Genomic DNA, 21,864 nt, shown 5'->3' with positions numbered 1-21,864 from the left:
AGAAAAACTTAAAGGAGAGGTAGCCATAATACCACATACTGGCTGGGATATGGAAAAAAACATATCTCTGTGCATTGCTGGTATGAATATTAAATGGTAAAGCCACTTGAAGAAATAGTTTGGCTGTTTCTTAAGAGCTACACAGTACAATACAGTTTATTTAATAGCTTCATTTTTGAAGGCCGTTGTAACATTATTCTATCTTGATGGATAAATGTGGCTTATGAAAACACAGTTGAATACAATAGAAAATTGCCTTTTATTTCTGTAAGTCTGTATTAAGTTTAGAATAAAGGATTAGAGGCTATAATAGGAAATAGTTATGTAAATCTTTTAGTTTTGATAAAGGAAAAAGTGATCTTCAGGAAGGTACACCTACAGAAAAATATTGTTTTAGATTCTTTAAAGATTTTAAGCTTTCATTATCAATATGAATGAATTTTAGATTTGACTAGTTTACTGAAATCTGAAGGATATAGTTTATGGTGGGTAAGTATAGAAGTTAGTGCTGAAAATGTAGGTAAAGGTAAATGTAGTTCCAAGTTTCAAATTAAATTACTAATGTTATAAGCGTGTCATTTTCATGTCTTGTCATTGTAGTATGGTTGACTTTTTGGGACATCCTCCTGAGTCTGTGGCAGGAAGTTCACACAGAGAAGGGGCACTTTAGAAACCATAGCAGTTAAGAATGTTGTCGTTATATCATTGATACATTTTGTAGCTGTGTTTGCATTTTTCTAATAAATAGTTTTCAGAAACTTAATTATTTCCCATTTTCTAAGAAGGTAGCACAATTCTGGTGTCTGATTTGGGCTTAAGTTCCTGGTATGCTACTTTCTGTAAATTGTTTATCATCTTTAAGCTTAACTTCATAGAATTATGAGGAATAAATGACATACAGTATTTCTAATGGTTGGTGAACACAATACCTGATATACGATAAGCACTCAAAAACTGTTAATCTTTTATTACTAGCCGGAAGAAGGCTTTCAGAGTCAACAATGTACAAATGTAGTTCTACATATCATTTTATTCTAGAGATATTTGTTAATAAATACTCTGGAAATAGAGCCAGTCACAAGCTATTTTAATGAGATGAATATAGTTTGGGTGAGGGCTGGCAGATTTTTGGAAATAACATGCCAAGCTTCAGTCATTAACCATCTTCCCCTCTCACCTTGCTCTCAGAAGCTGCAGTGGTATGAAATATGGGATGCTTTTGGAGATACTGTTGGTTGATGCTAGGCCTGACTTAGTTTTCCATTACCTGATGAGACCTGAGAATCGTCTTTGATTCTTTGCTTCTCTATACATAACCAGTTGGTCACTTAAGTGTTGCTGATTGATTCCCTTAATGTTTATTGGATTCACATTTTTATATTGCCACTGCTACATCAGGTGTGCGTCATTTCTATCACAGCTAACAGTGGAAGCTTCCTAACTGGTCTTCCTGTTTCCTAACTAGTTGGAATTCTGCCCTGCCAGTCATACTAGAGGTAGCTTTCTAAGATGCAGATTTGATTATGTCAGTGGGGTTAAGAGCTCTAACTATGACAGCAGACTTTCTGGGTTCAAATCCCATCTCTGCCTTGTGTGATCCTGGGGAAATTCTCTGTCCTCAGTTTCTTCGTTCATTAAAAAATAACTGTTCAAATCTGACCCACAGTCACCTGGAAAGAGTTAAAAATACACTAATTCCCACCCCAGTTTCTGGTGTTCTAGATCTTGGGCGGGGTCAAGAAATCCATAATGTACAACAAACTTCTCAGTTGGTTCAAGTGCCCTTTTATGGGTCCTCTTGAGGAACTACACATTTGTTTGCCTTTAGGTTTTTTTGCTCTTCATGTCTGATAGGTGATCCCCCTGTGGCCTGACTAACTTCTGCTCCTTCTCCAGAACTCGGTTCCAGGCTTTTCTGCTAGGGAGCATCTGACTTTCTCATTCTGGATTTAGCGTTTTAGGAAGTCACCACTGGTGCAACAGTTCAATGTTCTATGGTCCTCCTCAGATACACTCTCTACACTATAGGATAAAAAAGAACATGTTTCAACTTTGGCCAAAAATTTATAAAAGCATTAAATTTCTTTATGGCACTTAGCATTTTGCAGTTCCTGGTTTACTGGTTTGCCGTCTTTCTCTTCTAAGCTCCTTGAGAGTGAACCCTGTATCCTCAGTGTCTTGTAATAGAATCTTAAAATTATATTTATCATATAGTTAAAAGTTATTCTTTTTAGAAATTCTCTTTACTGAAATGAAACCTCTTTGTAACAGGGTGCCCATCAGTGGCGCCATATTGCATGAGGTCTTGGTTTTTTCACTGTGTCATTTATTTGGATCCATCTATTTTTTCCACTGTACATCTCAGACAGACTGACCTCTTGGTGTTCCATAAGTTTTAACTGGAACTTAGTTGGGTTTACTTCAAGTAATATTGGTTGGTGAGGACATTGTGGGATGGAGCCGGAAATGAAACCAGTAATGTAAAAGGTTATGAGCAGGTTTCATTCTGGATTTTGGGGTGTTTTATGTGTTTTAGTTAGTGAAGCGTTCCTAATTCATTTTGATTTGGATGTGTGGTCAGGGCATTCAAACTTGGTGCATCTTAGTTTTTCCAAAATGAAATATTAGACTAGATCATCTCTAAAGTTCCTTCCAGCTCTAAAATTTCCATGTTCCGAGTAAAAATGCATAGGTGTCCAAAGATTTAGGTGTTGCCATTGATAATCAAGTAATAAGACTTGTTTTCTCTCTTAAGTTCTCTTCATTGTATAAATAGCTCCAGACGCACACACAAAATTTGGTATCAACCAAAGTTAATTTTCCTTTCTTACTTACCTGAAGTGCTTCATTATGGCTCTTTACAATTTGAATGTAACTCAAAGACTTGATTGAAGCAAATGCAGCAAGGCCGATAAGTTGTCATGACAACTTGCCACATGATTTTCCTCAGTGGGTTGCTAATGCATGAAAAAGGCTAAAATGATTTAAAACAAAACAAAACAAAACAAAAGAACTCTGTAGGGGAAGATACTTGATTGTTTTGCTCTCGAGTAATACTTAGGTCTTCTTTGTTTTCTTTTAAGTGCCAAGGATGACATTGATCTTGATGCCTTGGCTGCAGAAATAGAAGGAGCTGGTGCTGCCAAAGAACAGGAGCCTCAGAAGTCCAAGGGGAAGAAAAAAAAGGAGAAAAAAAGGCAAGACTTTGAGTAAGTATATTTCAAATATATTTGCTTTTTATTAACTTTGGTCCTGGATTCACTTATTAAGCCAGTTCAAGACCTCAAAATATACTTTAATCTTTTCTAGTGAAGACGATATCCTGAAAGAACTAGAAGAATTGTCTTGGGAAGCTCAGGGCATCAAAGCTGATAGAGACACTGCCACAGTGAAGGTGAGTGGGCTGCTCCTCGACCGTGTGTCCCGTGTCCCGGCGCCGGCTTTAGGGGCTGCGTTCAGAAACCTTTGAGTAATGTATATCTGTTAGAAGGTTCTGTAAATTCCGATGCCAAAGGGGGAAAGCAGTTTTTAGGAAAGAATGTCTTTTAAAACCTTTCACAGATAGGTTTATATCCTTTATATGAGAATCTAAAGATACCTGGGTATATGTTGCCTGTTCATAAAATTGGTGGTACATTTGGAGATGTAACGTTTCTCCACCTCCATTTTTCTATATTATATCTTTTTCATCCTTTGATTTTGGAGAAGCCTCGAAGTAATGGGAAAGTGATAGATATTTTTTCTTCTTTCTATTTCCTCCTTGGGCTTTGTGTGCCATTTGGAGAAGGTAGTAAATGTAGACTGTGATTAGTGGTGGCTTCTAAGCACCTAGATTCTGACATTCACAGTGAATGTGAGATGTGTCAGAGGCCTAGACTGGCTTCTGGTACTTGGTTGAGTTTTATGTCCTTATAAAAAGGACCTTGTTTTGAAATTATTTTGAGAATTTTTCCATATGTACTTAATGAAGTACATCACTGAAGACTCTCAATTACTTAAAAAAATAAAATATAACTCTTAATATTTCTAACAGTGGAAATTTTTTAGCCAACAGAAAATAATGAAGAAGAACCCACCTCAAAACAAGATAAAAAAAAGAAAGGACAGAAAGGCAAAAAACAGAGTTTTGATGATGATAGTGAAGAACTGGAGGATAAAGATTCAAAATCAAAAAAGACTGCAAAACCAAAAGCAGAAATGTACTCTGGGAGTGATGATGATGATTTTAATAAACTTTCTAAAAAAGCTAAAGGGAAAGCTCAAAAATCAAATAAAAAGTGGGATGGGTCAGAAGAAGATGAGGATAACAGTAAGAGAATTAAAGAGCGTTCCAGAGTAGATTCTTCAGGAGAAAGTGGTGATGAAGCAGACGAAATTTTGCAGTCTAGAAAAGGACAGAAAAAAAGTCAAAAAAACAAACCAGGTCCTAATGTGGAGAGTGGGAATGAAGATGAAGACTCTTCCTTCAAAATAAAGACAGTGGCCCAAAAGAAGGCAGAAAAGAAAGAGCGTGAGAAGAAAAAGCGAGATGAAGAAAAGGCAAAACTGCGAAAGCTGAAAGAGAAAGAAGAGTTAGAAACTGGTAAAAAGGATCAGAGTAAACAAAAAGAACCTCAGAGGAAATCTGAAGAGGACGCTGTAAAATCTAGAGTGGCTCTTGATACTGGAGTACCTCCTGCCTCTGATGAGAAAGGGGAGGCGCCCACAGCCACAGAAGGTTGGTAACTAACTGTCCAGGAGAGGGCAGGAAGGTTCATATCTAGTCTTAAGTTTTGATTATTATGCCCCAGAGTGATTTTCTTGTCTGTCCTTGGTTGTAAAGGTGCTTGGTTGTAAGAGAGCCTTTAGAAAATCTCATCTAAGTACTCTTTGAATTGAGGTTTATTGTTAAACATTTTATGTAGTTTAAAATGTCTTTCAAGTGGTTTGTGCAGAGTAGGACTTTTATAGAATTTCCTTCACAAAACAATTTTTTTGTTGTTGATAGAGTGGAAGTTGCCTAATGAAAAATTTATTCTTTTAATAACTCAATGTCAGGTAATATTCCAAATCTTTGCTGTTTTTAAAAACTCCATTTGATCTATGAAATAGAAAAGTGAAAACATGCTAAAATTAGTTAACATCTTTTAAGCAGTTAACTGAGCTACTCTTTTGTACCAGAACTGATATTTGAAAAATAAACTTTCTTGCTAAATGTTCTCTTTAGTCGGAATGAAAACATTTAAAGACCAATTGATTCACATAGTTTTCTTTAGACTGGAAAACTGTTAATGGAAAAATTGGCATAGCTTTTTTAACCACTTAGCTTATGATCTGGAATATTTGAGGAGAAACACCATGAAAGTAGCTTTATAATCTTTAGTTTTTTAACATAATGCTGTAGAATTCTTAGAATATAACTATATTTCTATAGTTTATCCTTCTAATATTCCCTTAGGTAGGCATCATTCATATCATCCCTGTCTTACAGAAGCAAAACTAGCTGCAGAATTGAGGCAGGAATTGAGACGCCAGGGATTAAAAGTTACATTAGATACAGCATATCGTCTCCCTGCTGACGAGATCCTCCTGTCTTCTTGCATCCCTGAGGACAACTCAGCAATACCAGCATTTTAGGCTTCTAAGGAGGCCAGCTGGGTTGTTCTGAGCTGTTCTGGGTACTCAGGTGCTCAGGATGCCTTGAGCCTAGAGACTGGTCTGCTGCTGGCATCAGCTTCAGCCCATTCTGGGGTTCTGGGGTTTACTCATCCATTGCCTTAGGAAGCAACTTTTTTAAAAAACACTTTAACTATATATATTTTTTTCGGTAGATGACAATGAAAGCGACAAAAAGAAAAAAGATAAGAAGAAAAAGAAAATAGAAAAAGAAGAGAAAGAGAAGAAAAAAGGACCTAGCAAAGCTACCGTTAAAGCTATGCAAGAAGCTCTGGCTAAGCTTAAAGAAGAAGAAGAGAGACAGAAGCGAGAGGAGGAAGAACGTGTGAAACGGCTTGAAGAATTGGAAGCCAAGCGCAAAGAAGAGGTACGTTTTCATGAAGCTGCTCACGTTGATGTTGTGTTTAACTTAATGTCTCTCTAAAATGTCCTAATGATATGGTAATTCAGTTAGCTTATTGCATTTGGTCACTAGGCCTGTCTCTCACTGATACCACTAGCATCCTGTTTTTGGTATGCCAATTATTTATTCTGACTTAATAAAAGGAAGAGGTGCAGAAAAACCCTGCCTTTATTGCCTCAGGTACATGCAGAAGTTAACTTGCGTATCATGGCCAACATAGTCTACTCTCCTGTGATATTGATTAAAAAATCATGTACAACATTTAAAATACTTTCATTTGGAATCTCCTAACACAATACTTTGCATATATCTCAAAAGCTTTGTTTGAAGTTTGAGTTGTTTAAGTTTTATAATTGATTAAGCCAATACAGTTTTCTGATGTGTATTCTTTTATAGGAAAGATTGGAACAAGAGAAAAGAGAAAGGAAAAAGCAAAAAGAAAAAGAAAGAAAAGAACGCTTGAAAAAAGAAGGGAAACTTTTAACTAAGTCCCAGCGAGAAGCTAGAGCCAGGGCTGAGGCTACCCTCAAACTTCTGCAGGCTCAGGGTAAGTCGTCTTCCTCCTTACCGCACAGTCCTGACACTTCTTACGCAGTTTCAGTGGTCAAAAGGAGAACTGAATTGAACCAAGAGAACTCTCTGAAATGCTGTGAAAAAGTCAAACAAAAATGTAAACAGTGGATGAGATAATCTCAATATTTAGAGAGGTGGCTTTTATATGACGGTAAAAATATACACATAAATGATAGAGTGTCCATAAAAGTTTTTTTTGTGCTCTAAAATAAGTGAGAATAGAAAATATAGTAAAATGATGTACCCATAACTCCTTTTCAACAGTTACCAACATTTACCATTCTTGTTTGCCCCCTCTACCTTTTTTTCCCCCTGGAGTATTTTAAAGTAAAGTAAATACCATGTCATTCTACTCAGAATTTACTTTAGTGTATATCTCTAACAGGTAAGGACATTTTACTTTTTAACATGAGTAGAGTATCTGTTACATCTAACAAAATCGATTCTTTGATATCATCTGATTTTCTGACCATATGTAAGCTTTTCCCCTTGTCTCCACAATATGTTTTATAATTGATTTGTTCAAATCAGGATCCAGATAAGATCTACGCGTCACATTTGGTTGCTTGGCCTGTCTCACTGGTACAGCTACCACCCTGTTTTTGGCATACCATTTATTCGTTGACAGTACTAGATTATTCTCTGGAATTTCTCACATTCTAGATTTGTCTAATTACATTCTCCTGGTGTTGACTAGATTTAGCAGCTTGGATACTCCTAGTGATGCTGCGCAGTTCCTGTTTTCTCATGCCAGGCAGCACGTGATCTGGTTATCTCACTTTTGGTGATGTCAAGAGTGACCAGTGGGTTTAGCCATTGGCAGCCTTGTCTATTATAAAAGTTCGCCATTGACTTTTCACCTAGTAATTTTAATATCCAATTGGTAATTGTTGTCTATATCATTAGGAATTGCAGAATTGTCATAGTCTATCATTCATTCTGCATTTATTAGCTAGAATATTTTTCTAAGGAAAAACTTTCCCTGACATTGTTCATTCAGGAAAGCCAAGGTAATTGCTTCATTTTTTTTTCTTTATTTTCAAAATAGTAAAAGGCATCCAGCAACCTCCAAAGCTGGCCAATAAGTTTAATTTTGGTTTTTTTTTTGAATGCCTATCATTTTATTTTAATGGATTTTTATATAATTGATTTCATCTTATGATGTTGTTAATGTTTTTGATACTGAAATTGTTTTATCTTTGGCCAGTGGGAGCCCATTTAGGCTTGTTCTTGTGAATTTTTCACATGACCACAGTATTCTGTTAACCCCTTCCTTGCTTGCTAACACAGCAAAGTATCTCAGGTTCATCTTGTACATTTTCTGCCCTAGACCTGGAATCAACTGTTTACCCAAAAGGCCTTGGTTCCTTTTATTTAGAGACCACAATCTGAATATATGTTTTTGACAATTGAAGTTATTTAAAATAATGTTTTTGCATCATTGAGGAAAATTTATTAGGACTGCCCTAATTTTCCTGTCTCTACATTCCATAGATTTTATTACAGTAATTTTGGTGCTTATGCCATAATTATAGTAATAGTAAGCTTTTGACATCTATTTTCTCATAAAAATCATGCAGATATTTTTATTTCCATCATGTAGATGAAGAAATGGAGACTCAGCTTACACAGCTTGCCTAGGTCCTGGAGCTGAGATTTTAACTGATCTCTTTGGCTTCCTCTTTATTCTGCATTATCTCTTTATCTGGGAGAAGCAAATGTAGAGAAACACAGTACTTACGTTGTAGGAAGCGACACCCCAAGGAGGAATTTGGACGCTCAAACAACTTTGTTAGAGGAAGGTGAATTTATTAACTGGCAGAGCATGTGGGGCTTAACAGCACCAAAGCATGAGCTCCCCTTGGTTAGATTTCTTACAGGTTATATACCTTTGCAGTGTCCATGCAAGAAGCGCGTGATTCCTTTGAGGTTTTACGTGTACCTCATGACCCAGGATGGGCAGGGGGAGTTTTAGGTGGGGGCTCCAAGGGGAAGGGAATTCCCAGACCACTGGTCCTATCTATTTACAGATCCTTTATCTTGTAGGTGTTGCAACAGTTTCCAGAAGACCATTTAGAGATCTATGGGGTGTGGTTAATCTATAACTGGCTAAGTAGGTCATTTCTACAAGCCCTTCCCTTTGCATTTTTCAAATGCCTCCTCTCTTCTCTTAGAGTTCAGAAAATTTCATACCGAATTGGGGCTATAGCTTTTTTAAAAATTAGAGAATAAATTTGAGTATACCCAGCACCCAAATACCAGGTTTGACTGGTATCTGACAGACTAACAACACTCATGAAGAAATTGGGATGGGGCCAAGCAGCGGATAATATGCATCTCAGAAATGCTGTTTTATGGAGTAGTTTGACTTGTCCTTACGAGATTAGATGAAAATTATGATTTAAAATGATGAATTCAGCATTAGTCTTTAGGATAGGCTTGGAAGAGATAGCCTCTCAAGTGGCGTCTGTGGCCCTGGTCTGTCTCTCTTCTTGTTCTCCATAGTGTTGCCCACTGTTCTCCCCTTGCTGTTTCCCTGATGTCTGTGACTGAAAAAGTCCAGGCCACTGAGCTTGACATTAAAGGCCGCTCAACGAGGCATCTCATGAAAAGACACTGTAGCATTATGCGTTACTATATCTTTCAAGGCAATCTTGTTAGGCGAAGGTCAGTTACCACATTCATTACCTAAAATAATACAGAATTTTCTCATGGAGCCTAAAATGTATTCTTAGAGGGTGCAGGTGTTTGCAGATGTTTCAGGTAATTACAATGAAATGAGTAGCAAGTCACCTCCTCAGTCTTTTCCTAGCTTATAACTACAAAGCATATAGCAGGTACTTCATAAGTAATTTGGAATTAATGCACTTCAGGCAGAGAGCTTCTGTAAGAACTTGATTTGTAATGTCTTAGTTTGCAAGGTGAAGGGAATATCTGAACACACATAAGTCTTGGTGTTGGTTACAAATACAGCAGTTTTTTAAAGAATCCTAACTGCAGGAATAGTCAGTTGATTGAATCTGGGGTGTTGCTGGGTCCACCCTTCAGGTATCAGGTCACAGTTTATCCCCAGGTTCGTGCTTTCCCTCACTAAGTGTTGGCTGTTGGATAGGGAAATCTCTGGTCAACCTAGTTATCTCCACATGTTCAGCCAGCTTTATTCTGTCACTTTTTACAGTTCTAACCAGTCTCAGCACTTATACTTAAGTACACGCATAGTTTAAAGTTAATAACATTTTAAGTGATTTTTCTTTTTTAGTGACTTCATTTGAAAACCCCATAGCAAAGTTTTTACTGTTGTCTTGTAAAACTTCTGCCCTTGGTGAGAGACTGTTAGTGGCCCATAGAGGCAGTGAGGGGCCTCTGACAGAAGCGTCATAGGGACGGGGAGGAAGGGCTGCAGCAGGGAGCCACTTTGCTTGAAGCTCTGTGCGTCTTCTGGGATTCACCGTTAACCGTCGACTGATGAAGATGTATTCTCCTCAGACTCAGTAATGTTACTTGCAAGTCACATTTGTTTGGTCTGCCATCTCTTATTTTGACAAAACTTATTTATCTGCTCTAATATTATAATCAGAATATTAAATGTTCAAAGTGCATAAAATAATCTTGAATTCAAACAAAAACATTACTGGCATGATCCTTTTTCATTTTGGATAAGCTAATTTTTAATCAGATCTTTTGTTTGTTTTTAATCAGCTGTCAAGCTGGCCGTAGTTGAAAAAAAGTTGACTTCATTTTGTAGTGGTAATGAAAACTTCTGTTATACATAGTTTTCTGTTTCCGTTGTAACAAATTACCACAAATTTAGTGGCTTAAAACAGCACAGATTTATTATCTTACAGTTCTGTAGATCAGAAGCCTGACATGGGTCTCATTGGGCAAAGGCATCAGCAGAGCTATGTTCCTTTCTGCAATCTCTGTGGGAGAATCCATTTCCTCATTGTCTTCCTAAGGCTACCTGCATTCCTTGGCTCATGACTCCCTTCCATCTCGGAAGCCGCCAGCGTTGCAGTGCTCTGACCATTCTTCCATAGTTGTGTTTTCCTCAACCTGTACCTCGGTGACAGGTTCTTCGTTTTTAGTGACTCGAGTGATTGTGAAGCTCACCTGGATAACCTAGGACACTCTTTCCCCATCTTAGTGCCCTTAGCCTCATTCACACCCCATTGGCCATGGTAGGTGACATAGCACATATTCTAGAGAGTAAGACATGCAGATCTCTCGTGATGGCATTATTCTACTTACTACACAATTTAAATTTATTTTCATTTTATTTGAGTTCATTACAAATGAAACATGTTATTTGTGGGTTTTACGTTTCCCTGTCTTTCAAAGGCCACAATCTCTTGTTAAATAGAGGTCAATGAACATATTACACTGAAATATGCAGCAGGTAACCTGATTTGGTTCATTTGCCTTGTCTTGTTACTTCAGTCCTTAAATTTGAGAGTTTAAGCCAAATATGGCTCAGTAATCATAATCATGATCAGAACATATATAAACTGTTGCATTTTGCATTACTACAAAATGAATGTTTGGAAGGACCTGCTTTTGTCTTTCTGCTCTTCCTTTCAGATTGCCAGAGGCACTTATTCTGAGAGGAAAAGAATAGGTCCAAGGGAGACTTTACTGTCTTCTGCCTGTGGCCTCATATTGGCTTTTCTGCTTTTGTTTTCTATTTTAGTTTATAGCCCCAAATTCATGGGATAAGTAATGATAATGGAGGCTTCTGTGGACCTTTTTAGGATAGCAGTACCCAACCTTTTTGGCACCAGGGACCGCTGCTCCTATGAGAATCTAACGCCTGATAATCTGAGGTGGAGCTGAGGCCGTGATGCTAGTGCTGGGGAGCAGCTGCGAATACAGATGTACTCACTTGCTGTCCGCTGCTCACTTCCTGCTGTGTGGCCCAGTTCCTAACAGGCCACAGACCAGTACCCATTTGCGGCCCAGTGGTTGGGGACCTGTTTTAGGGGATGTAGGAAAGAAAGTTCCAGAATTTCCATTTTTTTTAGCTGTAAATTTTTAAAATTATTTTGTTCACTTTAAATTGAATACATTGTTGAGTAGTCATTTTTTTTTTTACGACAGAGTGGTACACTCATTTGATTCCTTTTTGGGGCTAAAGAGGCAGGAAAAGGGGTGTGTGATGTCTAAAGAGTTTGAGGGGGACTCCCCATTATTTTTTTCTTTTGCTCTTGTGGCCAAATGGCACTCCACTTATGTGGAACTTCACAACGTAAAGGGTAAAATTCCAAGAGGACCTTATCTTCTTGGCCAGAGGAACTAGAAGGGGCTCATGGGAGAATGTAGGGGAAACCACGGAGCAGAGAGAACTGGAGGAAGAGTGCCCTGGAATTCTTTTTATGAAGTGACATAAGTCCTGGGCTCACCATGGAGCAATATGTGCTTGCAGAGAAGCATAGCCAAACTTCAAGTAGTGAACCATGATATAAACTACTGTCCAAGACCCAGATTTACCTCCAAATGGCTCATGTGCCAGGTAAAATATTAATTCTAAGTATACTGTGGAAAGTTATGAATATTCTCAATCCTATAACAGCCACTAAATAAAATTAAGCCCCAAAGTTAGTAGGTAAGTGAAAGTCAAAATCTAAAAAAGAACCAAATAATCCAAAGAAAGCAGGAAAGGAGGAAAATGGGAACCAGAAACAAAGGGAACCAACAGAAATCAAATAAAATGATAGGCCTAAAACCAACTATACTAATAATTAGGTTAAATATGAATGGTGTAAACATCATTTAAAAGGAATTGATTGTTGGAGAAACAAGGCAGCTATCTACAGGAAATCCACTTTAAATATACAAATAGAGAAAGGTTAGAAGGATAAAAACAGGTATCAAAAGAAAGCTGGCATCACATTAACCTGAAGTACACTTCAGAACAAATAAAATTACCAGGAATAAAGAGAGATGTTACATAATGATAAGTGAGTTTACCAAAAAGATATTTAAACTTGAAAACATGTAAAAGAATTGAAATCATACAATGGTTTTTTGGATCATAACAAGCTAAAAATGAATAACAGAAATGTTAAAATCCATAAATATTTGGAAATTTAACAACATACTTTTTAATCCATGAGTCCAAGAGGAAGTCTTAGAAATTAGTAATATGTTAAAAAAAAAATGAAGATACAGCACATCAGAACTTTGGGGATGCATCTAAAGCAATGCTTAGAGGGAAATTTATAGCAGTAAGTGCTTTTTTTCAGAAACAGAAGAAAAGCCGCAAATAAAGTTGTTTTCCATCCTGAGAAACCAAAAAATAGAAGAGTAAAGTAAGCAGAAAGAAATAAAGTGCAGAAAATAATGCAATAGAAAACAAACAAAAAGTAGAGAGTCAGTGAAGCCAGAAGCCAGTTCTTGAAAAAAATAATTTTATAAATTTCTAGACTAAGGAAAAAAAACACGATTGATATCTGAAGTGATAAGGATAAGTGGGGATATCATTACAGATCCTACAGTTATTAAAGTGATTAGGCAATATAATGAGTAACTCTATGCTCATAAATTCAAAAACTTACATAAAACAGAGCCATTCCTTAAAAGGTGCAAACTACCAAAACTCACAAAGAAATACATAACCCAGGTAGTCCTGTATCTACAGTAGCCCTGCTCTTAACTGCAGAAGACGCATTACAAGACCCTTCAGTGGACGACTGAAACCATGGATAATACTGAACCCTACCTGCACTTTTTTTTTTGTACACATACGTGCTTATAAAATTTAATTTATAAATTAGGCACAGTAAGAAACTAACAATAATACAATAGAACAATTGTAACTATACTGTAATAAGAGTTATGTGAATGTGGTCTCTCAAATCTGTTGGGCATCTTCAGGAATAGTCTGGTTTTATTGCAGTTGAAGACTTGCTTTGGATGGTACTCTTTCTCCTTAATCAGCTTCTTTAACTGCTGGAAATATGGTAGAAGCTTCTTCATTGGCAGACACAGCCTTTACAATAATCTTTATATTTTTCAGTCTAAACATATTCCTTAATCTGTGTAACCATCTCTTACTTAGAGTAAATGGCTTGGTGTCATTTCAGGGGATCTCTTACTTGCTGAAGTCTTCACATAGGCTCGGTGCTTTCTGGTGCAACACGTAGCTATCAGTTAGAACACATTTCTGTTCATGTCTTCCACTACAAATTCAATGCCTCTTCTAAGCACCTGTCACATACTATGTGCTTAGGTTTTTGCTGTTTGAGGTGCAACAGCAAAACTAGCACAAATTGCTTTTTCCCCTCACAATTTTGTGGATAGAAGATCATTTGTATCATAGATCTTATTCTCAACATATGATTTTTTTTCTTACTAAGTTGAGAACTTTTACCTTTTCACTTCAAGGAAGCGCTTTTCAGCTTCACTTTTGCATGTCTGAATTGCCAGCATCACTACCCTTGTGCTTTGAGGCTATATCATTAAGTAAAATAAGGGTGATTTGTACACGAGCACTCTGATACCATGACAGTTGATCTTATACTTGAGATGGTTGCAAAGTGACTAATTGGTAGGGAGCATATTCAGTGTGGAGACGTTGGACAAAGGGATGATTCATATCCAGGCTGAGATGGATCAATACGGTGCAAAATTTCATCATACTATTCAGAGTTATGTGTAGTTTAAAACTTATGAATTGTTTATTTCTGGAATTTTGTACTTAATATATTCAGACAGCAACGCTATTGACCATGAATAACTGAAACCGTGGAAAGTAAAACCACGTATAAGGGGAGACATCTGTATTTTAAAACTATAATCCAGTATCAATTTATATTTTATCTAAGTAAAAAAAAAAAAAACAGCAAAGAAATGCCAGTCCCCTTTGATTTCACTGGGGAATTCTAGTAAATATTTAAAGAAGAAATATTGCTACTTAGAAACATTATCTTCCAAAACTACCCAGCTCATTTTGTGAGGACATCATTTCCCCTATACCAAGGGTCCCCAGTCCCCAGGCCACAGACTGCTACCAGTCTGTGGTCTGTTAGGATCCAGGCTGCAGAGCAGGAAGTGAGTGGCAGATGAACTAAAGAAGCTTCATCTGTATTTGCAGCCGCTCCCCAGTGCTAGCATCACTGCCTCAGTTCCATCTCAGATCATCAGGCATTACATTCTAATAGGGGCACTGGTCCCTTGTGCTAAAAAGGTTGGGGACAACTGGCTTATACCATAGTGAGGCAAAGACATAAGAATGGAAAACTACAGACCAATGTCTCTAATGAACAAAGATGCAGAAGTTCTCAACAAAATATCAGTAATTTGATTCCAGCAATATGTATATATATATTTATGTATGTGTATTTATATATTTTTATATATAATGATAATCTATTATGACCCAGTGGTTTTTATTCTGGGAATGCAAGGCTGGTTCAGTATTTGAAAATCAATAGCTCTGTTTTACCCATATTAACAAACTAACGAAGAAAACACAGTCATTGAATAGATGCAGAAAAATTTGACAAAACTCAACATTTACATATGATAAAAATTTAGAAACTAGAAATAGAAAGGAGTTTCCTTACCATGACAAATGACGTCTACAGAGAACATAGAGCTATTTCACTTAATGGTGAATGACTGAACACTTAACCTTAATCATGATTAAGGCAAGGATTTTCAGTCTCACTGTAGTCATTCCACATTGTGCTAGAATGTCCTAGCTTGGGCAATTAGGCAGAAAAATAAATAATAAAAGGAGGCGTACAGATTGGAAGGAAGAAGTAAAACTGTCTATTCATAGATGACAGTTGTCTGCATAGAAAATTCCATGGAATCTACCCCTGAAAAAACACAACACCCTACAGCTGGTGAGTATAGATTCAATGCAGTCCTAATTAGAATTGCAGCAGGATATTTTATAGATATGTATCAGCTATTTTGCAAATATGTAGGAAAAGATAAAAGTAGAATGGCCAAAATATTTTTGAAAAAGAACAAACTTTTGGAAGATGTATATATAAAATATCTGATTTTAAGACTTACTATAAAGCTGCTGTAATTTAATATAGGGTATTATTGGCAAAAGGATAGACAAATCAGTAGAACAAAATAGTCCATATGTGGTCATTTTTTTATTTTTTAATTTTTTTATGATAGGTAAAAGGCAGTTCAGTAAATACAACTATAAAATTTTTAGAGGAAAACAGAAATCTTTATGAACTTGTATTAGGTAAGGAATGCTTAGTTATAACATCAAAAGCATAATCCAATAAAGGAAAAATGATAACAGAATTGAGGAAGTCCAGCTTAAAAGTTTTTTTCCACAGAAGGTACCATTGAGAATTCAAAGAGAATACCTGAAAATCTCACATTTGACAAAGGATTAATATCCAGAACATATAACGACGACTCAAAATTCAACAATAAGAAACTCAACAATCCTATTTGAAAAAGGGCAAAAGATTTAAACAGATACTTCACCAAGACAATGTATGCATGTGTAAAGAATGCTCAAAAATCATTAACTGTTAGGGGAATTCAAATTAAGACCACAGTGAGGGATCACTACACACTTATTCAAATATATAAATTCTAAATACATAAAAAACACCTTTGTTTACCAAACTGCCAGCAGGGATGCAGAGCAGTTGGAAGGCTCGTACATTACTGGTGAGAATGCAAAATTGTAAAGCTACTTTGGAAAACCGGGAAGTTTCTTACAAAGCTAAATCATATTTACATAATGTCCCCTTATTCCCACTCCAAAATATTTACTCCAGAGAAATGTTCTCACAAAACCTACATACAAATTTTCATGGCAGCTTTATTCACAATTTATAAAAAACTAGAAACAACTCGGATGTCCTTTGGCTGTCTACTGAATAAAGGAGCTGTGGTCCATCCATGCAGTGGGCACTGCTCAGCAGCAAAAAGAAACAGCATCGGTGCATACAGTGGGAGATGTCTCATTCCTAATGATGACAGTAAGCAGATTGTAAGGTTTTATCTCTGTGACATGTTGGAAAATGCAGATGTTTGAGGATGAGAACAGGTCTGTGGTTGCCAGGAGCCAAGAGTGTGAGTAGGGTTTGACTGCACAGCACCGCACAGGGTGGTGGCACCTTCATTGTGATGGTGGCTGTATAACCAAGCATTTGGCAAAGCCATAGGACTGGACACCAAAAGTGGAATTGTATATAAAATTTGAAATATCTTATATAAAAATAGAGGTTTTTTCCCATGAATGTTCTTTTGTATTTTAGAGTTTGTATCTCTGAGGTGAATAAAATGTTATCTTTTTAAGCAGCATTCCGTAGGTGACATACAAATAGTATAAACCTGAAGTTTTCCATTTTTATTTTTCAGGCGTTGAAGTGCCATCAAAAGACTCTTTGCCAAAGAAAAGGCCAGTTTATGAAGATAAAAAGAAGAAAAAAACACCACAGCAGTTAGAAAATAAAGAAGGTTTGTATACAAAATAGCCCGTGATTTAGAAAGTTTTGTTTGCCTCTTCCCACACCTTTAAAACAATGTTTTTTTAAAAAGATAACAAGTCAGAATTACATATTAAAACTTATTTATCACTCTTATTTATCAGCCTGTCAACTGATTCAAATGACAGGCTGATGGAAAAGTACCTTTGCTTGAAAAATCTGGATCCTCCGAATAACTATCCTCAACTCTGAAAAGCACCACTATCGTTCTTATTTTTCCTTTATTTTTTTCCTCAACCTTCTATAATTTCCATTCTGTTGAGCAGAAAGAAAAACTGCTGTTTCCTATCAAATATATGACTGATATTTAAACATTTTCTAAACTTGATAAAGAATTTAGGTTTGCAGTGCTGGTTTTTATTCATTATTTAACAGGTTATATATTGAAAGTTTTGTCACCTTCATTTCTGCCCTTTATTCAGTGTCTGAACCAATAGAATTAAGTGCTGTTGGAGAAGCTGTGGAACAAGGAGTACCAGATAAAGAGTCACCACCTCCTGCTGACCCAGGTCAGTAGCACTGACTAATTCCTATCAAGTAATGTTGATGTGTCATAAGGTATCTTAGTTCTCATTAGTTTGGGGAAACCAGATATCTGGCAGGATGACCTTTCTTTATGGTTCTTAAACCATTTCTTTTCACTTCACTTTGAAAAAGTGTAGAAGTGAGACTTGAGTCAAATTTGTTCTTTTCAGAAGTGGCAGAATATTTTGTAGAGACAATAGAAGTTTGAATTTTCTGATATTTCTGTTTATGGGTCAGAAATCTTAGGTAGTGTCAAGACCTGAAGTTCTTTATTTAATCCTTCCAAAGCAAATTGGAAGCATTTTTAATTAGAACTTATTAAGAGTCATAAAAATTGGTAGTTTTAAACCTTAGAGGTCAGCCTCTTTTTGGTAAATCCATAAAAGATTTAACTTATTCATTGTGTGTATGTTTTAAGGTTGGAGAAGGTTTCTGGCTTTCTTTTCTTTTTCTTTAAGATAAACATTGTACTAATTCATGAGACTAGTTGTAGATAGGAGAGCGAGAGGCTAGCCTGAGGCTTGTGTCGAGATCAGAAGAATCTCAAATGCTTAAAGGTAGGAGTGGGAACGGAGGAGGATGTCGAGACTGATCACACTGGTGAAAGCTACTGCTGATGGTTTCTTTCCTCCCCCTTTCTGTTCTCAGTGTGAAAGGATCATTGATCTGGGCACATCTCAGCTTAGCTTAATGAAATTAGAGAAATTCAGGTTGATAGCAGTCCACTATTTTAGGTGATGCTTGTATCAGTAGAAATAATTGATAATTTAGAACGATGTTTGGGGCACCTGTTCCTGACTCTTCTTCCTCCTCAAGATGACTTATCTAGACTTAGTGGCAAATAATGATTATTACAGGGAAGCAGACACCACACGTCCTTTTTTTTATTCGAGAATAATTTTGCTTGATTGGGAGAGTCGTCGTTGGAGTATTAAGTTTTTAATATTCAGAATTATACCTTCCTGGCTATTTTTGGGTTGTAAGTACAATATTCTGTTTTTATTTTCAGCTGGAGATGTAGATGGTACCTCCATGTATGTAATTTAAGTAGTGCTTGTATGTATCTGTAGAGGTTAAAGCAAAAGAATGTATTAAACTGTAAGTTGAAAGATCAAAAAGATATGTGAAATTTCATTTGTCTTCAAGTAGTATGATCGTGTGCCGTTTTCAAGATCTAAAGGGACATTTTAGCGTCTGTTTTAATGACGCTAGTTTCTAGTGTTTTAATGACCTAAAATATGAAATCTGGCGATATATTCAAAATACTAGGAAATTGTGAAGCATTTAGTGATGGTAAATTATAACATGCTAGCTATATTGAAAAAATAGTTACAAAGATAATGAAATTGTATACGTATTTTTTGCATAGTGAAAACATCCTTTTTATGTTAGCATAATTTTCTGCTTTTTTCTGTGCCTTTCGTGACAACAGAAGAGGAAGAAGAAACTGAGGATGCTGGATTGGATGACTGGGAGGCTATGGTCAGTGACGAGGAGAGAGAGAAAGGTGACTAGCTCATAAGCACACTGGTAAATCTAGTGGTTACTGGAGGTGGTTTATGTTTAAAGGAGTAGTCGGTCTGATTATGAAAGCCATCTGAGCATTCCCAGACAGGAGACCAGTTACATTGCCATGGCTCCTAAATCGACATGTGGATCTTCATTTTATGAATAAATGCTTTTTCAGAAAGTCATTTGTAAGATAGTTGTCTGGGATTTAGAATATGTTTTTTCAGAGTGATAATGTTATAAATAGGGTTAGGTTATTAAAGCTGGCCTACAAAAAAGCCCCTTTAAGTTAAAATATAATACAAAGATAATACAAATAATAGTATAGTACCTAATCACTGTGAATAAAAAAATGTCTTTGTTTTTACTTTCTGTCTTTTATTCCTAAAATCTACTTTCTTTGGTTTTAATTTACTGGCTTTTTTTCCTAACTTCTTGAGATAGATACTTGTCTTTTTTTTCTTTTTGCCTTTTCTCCCCAATACATAATTTTAAAAGTATAAATTTTTTATTAAGCATGGCTCTAGCCAAACTCCGTAAGTTCTATATGTTGATTTTTTAAATTTCTATTTTGATACATATTAACTTTTACCCATGATTTATTTAGAAGTGTATTAATTTACATAAATGTTCTTTCTAATTATCTTGTTATTTCATTGTGGTCATAGAACATACATGATTCTCTCCTTTGCAATAAGTTGAGACTTAATTTACAGCCCAGCAAAATAATATGTATGTAAATGTTTCACATGTGATTGTAAAGAGTTTATATTCTGCAGTAGTCAAGTGCCTTGTTTGCTATAATTGGTCAAGTTTGTTGGTCATTTTGTACAAGTCTCTTATATTCTGAGTTTTTTTCTGGAGTGCTTTTTCTCTGTTACAAAGAGTGGTGTATAAAATCAATCTTTCATCATGAATATAGATCATCTATTTCTCCCTGAGTTCTGTTAATTTTTAGTTCATATATTTTAGTGCTATATTATTAGATGAGTACAGTCCTGTATCTTTCTGATGAATTGACTCTTTTATCATTGATTTATTTATTATTTATATTTTATTCATTTTTAGCAATGCCTTTTGCCTTAAAGTCTACCTTACTTGATACTAATATAGCTGTACCAACTTTGATTTACTTGGTCTTTTCTGTCTTTATTACTCTTTCTATATCCTTAAAGAGCATATAGTTGAGATTTAAAATCCAGTTTGTCTGTTTTTATATTTTACCTAGTGCATTTAGCCTCTTCTAACATTTGATGTAATTAATGAAGTATATTGGTTTTATATTTATCATCTTACTGAGTCCTTATTCTGTTTCTTTTTCTTTTCTAACCATAATTTGAACTATTGAATTTTTTTTTTATTACATTTTTTTTCCTCCTCCTGTGAGCTTAGAAGCTGTGTACTCTCTCTCCACTTACTTTGTGGTTAATCTAGACACTTACTGTGGATCTTCTCGCTCTCGTTATCTAAGGTCATGTGCTCCCTATTTGGTGAGAAGGCCATCGGACACCTGACTAGTACGTACTGGTCCTCAGTTTACGTAGCATCGTTCTTGACCCACAATAGCGTGTGGGTCAGTGTTTGCTTTGGTCTGCCTGTACACTTCGCTTCTATTACGCTTGATGTCCACTGCATCCCTGACCTCTTGTTTGGGTCATTTCTTCCTGGCTGAAGAACTTTTAGAATTTCCTCTAATACAAATCTGTTAGTGATACATTCCATTTTTCCTTTTCTAAAAATACTCTATCTCCTCTTTATTCTTGAAGGGTACATTTTTACTGAATGAAGACTTCTGTAGTGAAATTCTGTTTATTTAACACTTGGAAGATATTATTCCCTTGTCTTGGCTTTTACTGTTTCTGTTGAGAATTCAGGTATCATCCTGAATTTTTCATGTGTCTTTGGTTTTCAGCATTTCTATTATGGTGTTGCCAGGGTTCATTTCTTTTTTTTTATTCTGCCTATAGAGCTTCATGAATGTATGGTTTTGTGTTTCGTCAGTTTTGCAGTGCGCTGTTATTTCCCCTCGGGTTCTAGTTGTCCTGTGATGGACCTTCTTACTATATTATTGTATCTTTCCTCTTTTCTGTATTTTCCACCTATTGAGTCTCCATGTTTCATTCTACATTGTTTTTTCTGCTGTCTTCTGGTTCATTAATTTTGTCTTCAGCTGTTTTTATCTCCTGTATTTGTTTTAGAATTTGCATTTAACTTTTCTGTGGTTTTTATTTCTAAAATTTTAATCTTGTCTTTTGTTCCTTGGATGTTAGAAGCATATCCATTTTAAAATTTTGGTTTTATAACATCGCTATATGGAAGCCCTGTTGGCATCTATGTGCTAGCTTTCCTCATGTGAATTTTTTTGTGTGGTTTGTTTTTATATATTGTGCTGGATATTATACTTGTAAAAGTGTAGAAATAATTCGTGGTCAAGGATGGTGTTTTCTCTCTCCAGAGACATCTACCAGGAGTCTGAGGGAACTATCAATGTGGAATCATTCCAAATTTAGAATTGAGAGAATCTGGAAGTATTCCAGGAATGAGAAGGTTCTGCTTACTTGCTGTCACCCTTACTGCTGGGTGCAGTTCTCCATAGTTTCACCCCATAGTAGGGTATTACCCAGCATCTGCCACCTCACCCCCTGCAACCTCGACAGGCCTGAACTCCCAGTGCCTTGGTCTTGAAGTACTACAGGGTTGGTAAAGGCACTGCTTGGTCTTTCAGCT

At 36.2% G+C, this 21,864-nt stretch overlaps 1 protein-coding gene across 1 annotated transcript in view; it reads left to right on the top strand.

The window, feature by feature from the left end:
• The window catches only part of EIF5B (eukaryotic translation initiation factor 5B), a 71,724-nt gene that overhangs the window by 22,168 nt on the left and 27,692 nt on the right, over positions 1-21,864 (top strand). Inside the window, exons 2-9 of the mRNA XM_039867138.1 lie at positions 3,084-3,209; positions 3,310-3,394; positions 4,048-4,717; positions 5,811-6,022; positions 6,455-6,605; positions 16,976-17,074; positions 17,526-17,612; positions 19,061-19,135. Coding sequence (XP_039723072.1) covers positions 3,084-3,209; positions 3,310-3,394; positions 4,048-4,717; positions 5,811-6,022; positions 6,455-6,605; positions 16,976-17,074; positions 17,526-17,612; positions 19,061-19,135 — 1,505 coding nt within the window. The remainder of the gene's footprint in view (positions 1-3,083; positions 3,210-3,309; positions 3,395-4,047; positions 4,718-5,810; positions 6,023-6,454; positions 6,606-16,975; positions 17,075-17,525; positions 17,613-19,060; positions 19,136-21,864) is intronic.

Source organism: Pteropus medius, unplaced genomic scaffold, assembly GCF_902729225.1.
Source record: "Pteropus medius unplaced genomic scaffold, Ma_sr-lr_union100, whole genome shotgun sequence".
Taxonomy (NCBI): Eukaryota; Metazoa; Chordata; class Mammalia; order Chiroptera; family Pteropodidae; genus Pteropus; species Pteropus medius.
Note: the sequence above shows the minus strand (reverse complement) of the source record. Positions and strands in the feature narration are given on the sequence as shown.